This window comes from Pongo abelii, chromosome 2 (genome assembly GCF_028885655.2).
Source record: "Pongo abelii isolate AG06213 chromosome 2, NHGRI_mPonAbe1-v2.0_pri, whole genome shotgun sequence".
Lineage (NCBI taxonomy): Eukaryota > Metazoa > Chordata > Mammalia > Primates > Hominidae > Pongo > Pongo abelii.
Window position 1 is genome coordinate 152594243 of NC_085928.1, and position 11538 is coordinate 152605780.

The window sequence follows — 11538 nt, forward strand, 5'->3', positions numbered from 1 at the left end:
GGGCGGGCAGGGTGTCGGAAGCCAGAGAACGGCGCTCCGCGTCCTCCCACCGCTCCAGGGCGCGGAGGTGTCCTCAGTGTCCGGAAAGGTTGGCAGTGTCGGCCCCGAGGGAAGCGTGGACCGGACGGCCGACAGGGGATTTCTGCCCAAACTTTATCACCAACTCTTCCTGAGAGCAAAAACATGAGGCCGAGTCCGGCAGAATCCAACTCTCTGGCAGCTCTCGGCACCGACGAGCTCCAAATCCCGCGTTCGCATCCCGGCGCTTTGCGCGCAGAGAGCTAAGCCTTCGGACCCGTGGACTGCAGCCCCCGCGCGTCACGGTAAAGCGGGTCGCATCTCCAGCCCCCGAGGCAGCGACGGTGGGAGCCGGCTCGGCGTTGGGGGCGGGGGCGGGGCCGGCGAAGGGGGAGGGCTGCGCGGCGGAGGGGAGGAGCCGCGGCGACAGACGGCGGCGCGCACCAACCGGGCGCCGGCTGGCAGGAGCCGCGCAGAGGCTGGCCCGAGCGCGTTGCGGGCGCCCGGCGTAAGGGGAGTCGGGTAGCAGCATCCTCCCGGGCGCCGCTTTCGCGCGGCGGCGGCGGCGGCGGCGGCAGCGGCGGCAGCGGCGGCGGGGTCTTTCTTTGCTTAGATACCTCGTTGGCCAGAAGCGCTGGTACCGGGGGCGGGGCGGGGCGGGCAGTGCTGCACACCTGGGTTTCCTTGCCTAGAGCTGTGTGTTCAGGGTCCTTTGGGCCAGTCGGAGGCTGCGGAGCGGCGGGGGTTGCCTGCGCTGTCCGCCCGGGCATCCTCCCGGTGATGGAAGCAGCCGCCGCCGCCGCTGCGGGGTCGCGCTGTGCCCCATCCACCGCTGCCAGAGAGGTGGGAAAATTCGCCGCACGGAGGCCGAAAGCGAGAGGGGCTGCGCCGCTATGCCGGGAGCTGTGTCCCATATAAGCCGCCCCCAGCCATCGCCCCCAGCCGGCTTCGTTCCCCTGAGCGAGGCAGGAAGCTGCGGTCCGGAGAGAGCGAAGGAGACGTCGCTGGAGCCGGGAGGCGCCAGGTTCGGCGGAGCGCGGAGCGGGGCTCTGGGCCGCGTGAAAGTTTTTCTTCCCGAGCTGCAGGGCGCCTGCTGTCCGGAAACTGCCCGGGGATAAGTCGGCCAACTCACCCGACCCCTCGAAGGTGCGGGGAACCCCAGCGGAAGCGAGAGGGAGCGAAATCGAGGAACGAGTGACAGCCGGACAGTCCGCCGGGCGGTGATCCGGGGCCACTCCCGGGCGCGCCCTCGGCTCCAGGTGAGCGGAGGAACCCGGCAGAACCAAGGGTGGGCGTTACTTAGGAGGAGGAGGCTGGGAGGGAGATTGGGGCGCATCCGCTCACCTCGCTTCCCCTCGCAGGTCGTTCCCGGAGCCGCTGCCATGGGAGAGCCAGCCTTGGGCGCTGGGGACCAGCCGCCGCGCCCGCCTCGGAGTCGCGGCCCGAGTCCCGGCGCCAGCAGCCAGCCCGCTGCGTCCCCTTCCCGGGCTGCAGGGCTGCCTCCGCCGCGCCGCCGGCCCGGATTGTGCCTGTGATGAGCCGCAGCCCGCCGCGAGCTCTGCCTCCGGGCGCGCTCCCTCGGCTGCTCCAGGCTGCGCCTGCAGCCGCGCCGCGTGCCCTGCTCCCGCAGTGGCCCCGGCGCCCAGGACGCCGCTGGCCCGCGTCCCCTCTCGGAATGAAGGTGTTCCGTAGGAAGGCGCTGGTGTTGTGCGCGGGCTATGCACTGCTGCTGGTGCTCACTATGCTCAACCTCCTGGATTACAAGTGGCACAAGGAGCCGCTGCAGCAGTGCAACTCTGACGGGCCGCTGGGTGCGGCAGCGGGGGCAGCCGGAGGCCCCTGGGGGCGCCCAGGGCCGCCTCCGGCCGGGCCGCCCCGTGCTCGTGCCCGTTTGGACCTCCGCACTCCTTACCGCCCTCCCGCTGCCGCCGTCGGGGCGGCTCCTGCAGCCGCGGCAGGGATGGTGGGGGTTGCGGCCTCTCCAGGCAATGGCACTCGGGGCACCGGGGGCGTCGGGGACAAGCGGCAGCTGGTGTACGTGTTCACCACGTGGCGCTCTGGCTCGTCGTTCTTCGGCGAGCTATTCAACCAGAATCCCGAGGTGTTCTTTCTCTACGAGCCAGTGTGGCATGTATGGCAAAAACTGTATCCAGGGGACGCCGTTTCCCTGCAGGGGGCAGCGCGGGACATGCTGAGCGCTCTTTACCGCTGCGACCTCTCTGTCTTCCAGTTGTATAGCCCCGCGGGCAGCGGGGGGCGCAACCTCACCACGCTGGGCATCTTCGGCGCAGCCACCAACAAGGTGGTGTGCTCGTCACCACTCTGCCCCGCCTACCGCAAGGAGGTCGTGGGGTTGGTGGATGACCGCGTGTGCAAGAAGTGCCCGCCACAGCGCCTGGCGCGTTTCGAGGAGGAGTGCCGCAAGTACCGCACACTAGTCATAAAGGGTGTGCGCGTCTTCGACGTGGCGGTGTTGGCGCCACTGCTTCGAGACCCGGCCCTGGACCTCAAGGTCATCCACTTGGTGCGTGATCCCCGAGCGGTGGCGAGTTCACGGATCCGCTCGCGCCACGGTCTTATCCGTGAGAGCCTACAGGTGGTGCGCAGCCGAGACCCGCGAGCTCACCGCATGCCTTTCTTGGAGGCCGCGGGCCACAAGCTTGGCGCCAAGAAGGAGGGCATGGGCGGCCCTGCAGACTACCACGCTCTGGGCGCTATGGAGGTCATCTGCAATAGTATGGCTAAGACGCTGCAGACAGCCCTGCAGCCCCCTGACTGGCTGCAGGGCCACTACCTGGTGGTGCGGTACGAGGACCTGGTGGGAGACCCCGTCAAGACACTACGGAGAGTGTACGATTTTGTGGGACTGTTGGTGAGCCCCGAAATGGAGCAGTTTGCCCTGAACATGACCAGTGGCTCGGGCTCCTCCTCCAAGCCTTTCGTAGTATCTGCACGCAATGCCACGCAGGCCGCCAATGCCTGGCGGACCGCCCTCACCTTCCAGCAGATCAAACAGGTGGAGGAGTTTTGCTACCAGCCCATGGCCGTCCTGGGCTATGAGCGGGTCAACAGCCCTGAGGAGGTCAAAGATCTCAGCAAGACCCTGCTTCGGAAGCCCCGTCTCTGAAAGGGGTTCCCAGGAGACCTGATTCCCTGTGGTGATACCTATAAAGAGGATCGTAGTGTGTTTAAATAAACACGGTCCAGACTCAAACGGAGGAAGCCCACATATTCTATTATAGATATATAAATAATCACACACACACTTGCTGTCAATGTGTTGAGTCAGTGCATTTCAAGGAATAGCCACAAAATACACACACACCCCTCAGAAAAGGCAAGACTTGAACGTTCTGACCAGGTGCCCCTCTTCTTCTCTCCTTTGCCTTCTCTTGTCCTCTTTCTCCTATTTCTTACCCCGTCCTCCACCTGCCTTCCATTTTGAAGTGGGATGTTAATGAAATCAAGTTCCAGTAACCCAAATCTTGTTTACAAAATTTTCGTGGTATCTGTGAACATGTAAGAGTAATTTGGATGTGGGGGTGGGGGTGGAGAAAGGGGAAGTGGTCCAGAAACAAAAAGCCCCATTGGGCATGATAAGCCGAGGAGGCATTCTTCTAAACTAGACTTTTGTGTAAAAAGCAAAGGTTACATGTGAGTATTAATAAAGAAGATAATAAATAATATTCTTTTTTATATTTGCCTCCATTACTTTGGATTCACCTGTGTTACTTGTCCTCAGCTTCAGATAGAATCTCCTTCCCTTCCCTCGTTTCCATTTTTCCAGTCTCTTTCCTGAAAGGCAGCTAAACTGGGTGGGAGCAATTTTTGCCTCCTTGGTAATAACCTGGGGGATGTTTTCTCACATGTAAATCTCAGCCTGTTAGGTGTCCAGGAATGAAACACATCTTTGAATTCTAAAGGCAGAAACCAAACAGGGCAGTGGAAGAAAAAGCACACTACTTCAACTTTGAACACAGGAAGAAGCAACTCCTTCAGGACTTGAAGGCATTTGGTTTTTCATTCCTCTTCAGTTAAAATGGGGAACCTTGAAGCAGAGACCAATGTTTTGGTCCTGAGGTTGGTTCAGAAAAAGGATTTTTAAAAAAAGTGTGTAATTTTTAAAAGTTCTGATGATTAGAACACAGACCTCAGGAAAGTAGCGTGAACATATTGCTGGCGATGGTAGCAGCTTCTTTGGTTTAGCAAAGTGACAGAAGTATCTGTTTGGAGTGTTTTTCTGACCCTGACACGGTATGTGGAGGTGGATGAAAGCAGCGAAGTTTCATCTGAGAACCGTAAGGGTTTTCCCTTTTCTTCCTTGCTTCCCATTTAAATTAGTGCAGGAGAGAATATTAATTTATAATGCTTTACTTGGGATGCCTGTGGAATATGTTGCTTTTCTTTATCATGTTTCCTAAAAGCAAATTTGCAAAGAAAGTAACATGCTGCAGACAGTATAAGGCTTCAGCCAAGAGCTTCTTTTAGATATGATAATGAATTGTGGTAAAGAGGAAATGAAAATGAACTAGTGTGTAGGATTTTGAAATTTGGTATTTTCCAAGGAGAAAACCGTTACATTTTCCTGTAGTAGTTATGATGTTGTGTCCTGAACCCATTTGGTACTGAAACATTCTGCGGAATGTTATACTATGAGAAGAAATTATGAAGCCCAAATGGGAACAAGAGACAGTGTAGTTGTATATTACAGTAAATACAGTACAAGCTCACTATCATCATGTTTTATTTTACTATGATTTTTTATGGGATCTCTGAAAGCCAACATGTATAGGTTAAATGCTGAGAATTTTATTTTAGGGAAAAGATGATAAAAATAATCTGTACGTGGGGAATATTTTAACACATGATGGTTCTTAAGTATAATTACCATTGCAATATGAAATCTAGCTACACTGGTAAGAATTCCAAGGTAAAGAAGCATAAAGGTTTAAAAAGGGGTGTATTTAGAACTGGATTTTATAACACAATCCAGAATGCTTATTTCTTAATTTACTAAAATAGTTTTTAGTATTGTGTTTCTGAAGCCAGATTACAGCTATAATACATTGATCATGTTTTCCATATTTTTGTGATAGTGCCTATGCTGAATTAGCTTCACCAGCAGTAGAATATTTGTAATAGATTTAAGAATAAAGTTAAGTGAACAAAATAAATATTAATGTTGGATGGCTATAGATGAAACAGATTTAACAGGAAATTAAGAGAGCAGCATTAAAAAGCAACCACTCTGAATAAAATAACCATTTATAAACAAATTTTGTGTGGCATTAGAATCAGCTCTTACAATCGCAGTGAAATTCATGCCTAGTTGTTGAGTGAAGGATTTTCAAGCAGTTGAATTCATTCTTCTTTCAGCTTATCTAAGGACTTGGACTGTGTTAAAGTAGAATTATGATGTTTTGGATCTTGTATTTAAAACAATATTAGATGCTAGATAGAGCCTTTGCAGCTGGCAGAGCATTTGTGGCCTCTGCTCAGATGAAATTTTAAGCTAAACACCAACAGATCCTCTGCTTGCTCTGTTTGAACAGGGTTTCCGTTCGTAATCTTGTTTTGTAGCAGCTGCATTCTCTCCACTCTGCCACTCCTGTGCTCTGTAGTTTGAAAAGGTGAATTGTTGCTCCTGGAGATTTGTACCTAGCTGCCTTCTAGGAAAGTGAGACAGGTGGTGTTCCCACTAAGGGCTGAGCTAGTCATATCAGTGACATTCAGCTTCCAAAGGTTCAAGAAGGAGAGAGAAGCATTTTTGGCATTAACAAGCTTCTGTCAACCCCTAGTGCAAGCAGACCTGTGCTATGACAAATTGCAACAGAGCCTGTGACCATTCTTGAGGCAGCAAATATGAAAGAGATCCTTTCACATTTCCCAAGCTGGCAATATGTCCGTCAGCAAGAGAAAATATTCTTTAGAGCAGGTTGTCAGGGTGATGTTCATTTTCAAATTCTGCTCAATGATAGCACTCCTTACCCCTTGACTTTGGAATGCCTTTGTTAATGAGGAAGCTGTATTTATAAAACAAAGTTTACACAGTGTGTTTAGTCAACAAATTTGAGTTTGGAACAAGGCAGAGGCACAGGCTGGGGGCTTAAATTTCAAGGAGCTCAGAGCCACTCAAAGACCTCATTCAGACTGACAGTGGATACCTTGCAGGCAGGGGCCAGAGCAAATCTATACCCTTCAGTGTCCACCACATAGTACATGATAAATATTTATTAAATAAGTGAATGAAATATGCAACTATCAAATTTTGAAAATACTTGGAAGGGAGAGAGTGGAAGAATGTATTACCTGTGTGGAGAAAATGCCAGCCTGTTCAGTAAAGTTTGCTGAAGGAAATAAGCCATAGGCTCTATCTAGATGTGGGGAGTGAGCAATAGGAATATCTTCAAGATTTCCAGGGCAACTGTTTATAGACAATTTCCCAGCGATGAATTAGAGAAAAAATGCAGAATTTCTAAATTTGGAGAGGTAAATGTTTCGAAGTAAGGAATTTGATTGTTACTGTTTTCCCAGTTGCATGAACACCATAAGGGCGGGGATCAGAACAAACCTGCAGAGCAAATGTTGTCCAGGGGTCTAAGGGAGGGCTAAAAAGCTGTTTATTTTTGCAGAAGTCATGTGGCACTTATTGTTTTGAGTGCTGTGAATGTGTAGTTTGATGGACTGTGATGGAGCAAATGTTGTCCAGGGGTCTAAGGGAGGGCTAAAAAGCGTTTTTTTTTTTTTTTTTTTTTTTGCAGAAGACATGTGGCACTTATTGTTTTGAGTGCTGTGAATGTGTAGTTTGATGGACTGTGATGTGTTAGGTTGGTGCAAGCGTGATTGTGGTTTTTGTCATTGAAAGTAATGGTAAAAACTGCAATTACATTTGCACCCACCTAATAGATTTTCTGCAGGTGTAGGGATGGTTACTTTCAGGAAGTTTGTCCTATTGTGGGTGCTGAACGAGACAATGGCTGCCTGTTCCCATACATTCCCTGCTTGGCCACAGCCAGTTCTGTCCAGGATTTCTGTTGCACACAGTGCAGTTGCAGCTGGATTATGTGATTGGTTTGAAATTAATGTGAATTTGGGGGAGGCTATTAAATTAATATTCCCTAGGTCTTGAAACCCAGACTCTAGAGATGACTCTAGGAAGAGCAAGAGGGAAATGAAAAGTGTGTCTCATCATGTAGGCATGGTAAATAAGGACAAGGTGTCACTTTACCATCCTCCCCCCAACTTTCTTTCTGCCCTACACACAACACACATGCACACACACATACAACTGAGTTTTTGCATCGTCTTGAAGAGATCTGAATGAGAGAATGTTCCAATCCCAGCTAACAGATATGTGGTGAGGCACACTTTTGATGTCAGGCTTCTGGAGAGTGAGTGGTTGGCCAATTGTTATATTAGAAAGCCTGACAGTTCTGCGTCAGGATCCAATGGGGATAGGTAGAAAATGACAATCACAATTTGAGGAATGACTTGAGGTGTGTGATGGGATGTCCTGAGGTAAATGCACAGTTTATAGACCCCTTTTGTCCTTCACCTTGAGGAAACCCTTTTCAAATCTGTCACAGCTAAGAAAACAATTCATTCAGATACTTTCCCTGCTTTCTGGACATTCAGTTGCTACTTTTGCAGTTCAAGTATGAGCCACTGAGCTGCTCAGGTACAGGCTTTGGTACAAGTATTTAATAATTGAAATTACAGGGCTTGGCTTTTGTTACATCTGATGCAATTCTGCACATCCTTAATCAAATTATGCTAAGAAAATGTTAAACTTTGCATAACACGTTAAGTTTATAGAATTGGAAACTGTATTAACCAGTGTTTGGGGTAGGGGGTTCTGGTATTGTTTCTAAATGAAGGAGCTTTGAAGGAGCAGGAGCCTGTCTGTACACATGGTAACAGGATGATAAAGGATGGCCAAGGATAAACCTTAACTTTTGGTCAAACCAGTTATCTGTAATCAAATGTCAAAAGTATTTTTGGGCTGCTTAAACTTTTAGGTTGGTAATAGTCACCCTACCAAGTGAATGGCAATGAAAATGATCACTGGGGCTAAAAGCTGTACTCAGAACCAGTCTGTAATGGCTCCCACCCCAGGTGTAAAGACAGGGCTTGGTAGAAATTCACCTTGAAGCAGTTAGTGTTCTAGACAGGATCAACTACATAATTTGCAGGGCTCAGTGCAAAATGAAAATGCAATGCTGTTGTTGAAAAAACAATTAAGCCTTTCAAGATGGCAGCAGCAGAGAATGAAACCAAGTTTGGGGTCCTTCTGAGTGGGGGGCCATGTGTAACTGTGCAGGTTGTATATCCCTGAAGCTGGTCCTGTTTCCAGATGCAGAGGATGAAATGCCTGGCTATAGGAGACAGCAAATAATGGTGTCCTACAAGTTCTCGGAAAATGAGTGCAAAGGTATGAGTTATTGTGGGTAACTATAATGAAAGCAAAGACAAGCCAGTGCACTTTGCATGATGGAATTCCAAAGAGGTCAGTGCATACATGACAAACAATCCTTGATGATTGCAGCAAGAGATTGACAATGCCCCCTCAATCATTGGTTGGGCTTGAGAACACTCAGAACTGATCTGGCTGGAGGCTGAGAGAGCATGTGTTGTTCCTGGGATTCCTCTCACAAGAACAGATCAGATGTCTTGCATGAGGATGAAGAACATGGTGTCCTTGTCCTCTGGCTGTTCCCTTCCTTCTGTAACTTTTGTAGGGCTCTCCCTTGATTTGCGTAGTATATAATAGAGAAATTTCGTCTGTGCATGGAAAAGCAAAAGGTCAAGTCACAATAAGCTCAAGGAGTAAATGTACAAGATGTGCTAAACAAACTGATATACCTCTTTATTATGTTAAGTATAGTCAGCTAAGATTTTTTTATTATAGGCTTGATATGTCCCATTTTCCTCTGAATAACTTCTTCACACTCTCTACTGCACCCCCTGCCTCCCATTTCTTCTCCACTTTGTGACTCTCATTATTAAGACCCTGGATCTTTTTGAAACTTTTGTTCATCAGCCCTGCTCCAAGATGCAGAAATGCCTTTCTGTCCTCTTATTCCCCCGACTGCCTCCTGCATAGATCTGTCAGTGTGTGCTGCTACAGATTGGAATTGTTTGTTTATAGGCCCATTTCCTCTCATGTCCTGGACTTCATATGTATGGGGCAGACAGGAGCTGAAAAAGCAAGGCAAATTAATATAGACAAAAAGGAATACCAAATAATGCCCATGGAAGGCCTCAAATGTTTTTCCACATTAATGTTTGAAAGAGAAACAAACAAATTGAAGGCCCCAAACGAAAGGTAACAACTGAATTACAGTACAACACATTTTTTGAGTTGAGTAGGAAAACGTATTACTGTAATGTTGGCTGAGGCTGTATTTATTTTTGACATGTAGAGGTCATGGCCAGTATGATCATCTTTTAACCACTTCAGGAACTGAAAAATTTTTAAGAAACAATGTAGAAGTCTAAATATTACATTTCCATTTTCAGATGTCCCAGTTGCTCTGGCAAGCTCCCAGTCTTTCTATGAATGAACTAGCTCCTGGGAGGAATTAAAATCTTTCATTTCTCATATTGGTGCTCAGTATTTTTACATGAAGGATGGTGTTACATTATTCCTCTCTAAAGGAAAATAGGAATGAAAACACATCTTCTTTCTGAGATAATAACATTCATATCAATTGTTTTTAGTCCTGTTATTTAACCAGACCTACTTGCTGGTGAGACCAGTATTCTCCCAAGGATGTGAGTTCTGAGTTCACATTATTTAGGTTAAATCTTTACTTCACATAGTTTCTCATTTATATTTTCACATTTCCCAAGTGACTTCATGTGCTGTGCTCTTTATAACTTTCTATCACCATTTTCATTTCACTTTCAAATGCCCTAAATAGCAAGAATGATGATGTGCCAGGCACTGTGCAAAGCATTTTATAAGTGTGATTCCATTGGATTCTCATCACGATTCTATGAAATAGGTATCATTATGATCCCCGTTTTATAGAAGGGAATATAGAAGGTTCAGATGGGTAATTTTCCTAAGGTCACACAGCTAGTGCATGGCAAAGTCTCTTTCTTTTTGCTTGGTACATCAGAGACTACCCTGTTTCCATTTAAGGGATACCAACAAAATAGCAAACCCTTTTTGTCCCAGTCAGTGCTTTCTGAGAAACTTGTCCTATGGCATTATGCCTTCAGACAAGGAGCAGGTGTTATCGGTATCTTTAGAGATGCATTTTTGTGCAGCAGAAAAAAAAAATTGTTAGTTTAAGTGCCTTTGGCCAAAATTCCTCTTAGAATGACTTTTGTTTAGCAAAACACTGTCCTAGGCTGTTTTAGTGATGGAAACAAGCTCTGTAAAGAACCCAAACAGGAAATTTGGGGGTTGTGGGAAAGAGCTTGAAAGAAGAGGGGAAGAGGTAAAGGGTGGAATAACAGGGAACAAACAAGACAGGATACTGGAGCCCAAGAGGGGAGATCACAGTGGCTCTCCCCAGAAGAGAAGAGAATGGCCAATGACTGGAAGAGCCAGGGCCCACGGTGGAATTGTTTGCTCAACTGTGCTGCCGTATAGTCACCTTGGTTGCCCCAAACCTCCAGTAAAGGTTTCCACATGCCTTGCCTTTAGTGAGTGGTGCTTTGAAAGTTGAAGGGATCAAGGTAGTGACAAATGGGATGACGTGGGGCAAAAACATGCCAGTTCCTACAAGGAGGTGAAAGGTAGGCGAATGCAAATTCACAGAAAGGAAATCTGGAGGTAGAGTTGGTCCATGGAAGTGTTGGTTTACCCCAAGAGGTGTCTGGGAGGGAGAAAAGTTTCTTCCCAACTGTGAGATGATGATTCTAGGCAATCTTGTTTAAATTTTACAGGACAAGGTGGCCTCATCAAAGCTTAAGGAGCAGGGTGTGTCCAGGAGGCTAATATATGGCTTGCAACTCTAAAGGCTACACAGGCAGGACTCAGTGAACAGGTGGAGATGTAGCAAAGTTAGGACATGTTGGCATGCCATAAAAGCTGTATGATAGTGTCAGCTCAGTCATTTACAAGTGTGGAAACTGAGGTGCAGAAAGGCTGAATGATGTACTCAGTGTCCCATTCCTAGTTAGAGAAAGAGCACAAACTAGAAATTACAGCCTCTGATTCCCAGTCCGGAGCTCTTTGACATGCTCTCACCCTGAGACTTTTTATTTCCTTGGTTCCTACCAGTCTTTTGGTCATTCCAGTATTTATCAATGTCTTTACAGAATGTCTGGGGATCAGAGAAGAAGTGCCCTTTGGGATTCTCCTCAAACTTTAGTAGAAGATGAGGTTGAAACTAAAGCAGACAGCTGAATAGGGTGGTCTGAGAGTGTTAGTTCAGGTTTTTTGGTGCAAAACGGACTCAACTAGATTAAGAAAATCAGGAAATTAGCTGGAAAAGATGGCAAAGCCCACACATTTGGAAGAACAGTTGAAGAACCAGGTGGGATACTCTGGTTTCCTCCCTCCCT

General features: G+C 47.9%; 1 protein-coding gene across 1 annotated transcript; it reads left to right on the forward strand.

The window, feature by feature from the left end:
- The first annotated feature begins 895 nt into the window (after window positions 1-895).
- Window positions 896-5294, forward strand: CHST2 (carbohydrate sulfotransferase 2). Its single transcript, XM_002814136.5, has 2 exons — window positions 896-1277; window positions 1380-5294. Exon 2 carries the CDS (start codon window positions 1553-1555, stop codon window positions 3143-3145), a length of 1593 nt encoding a protein of 530 aa, XP_002814182.3. The 5' UTR covers window positions 896-1277; window positions 1380-1552; the 3' UTR covers window positions 3146-5294.
- The last annotated feature ends 6244 nt before the right edge of the window (window positions 5295-11538 follow it).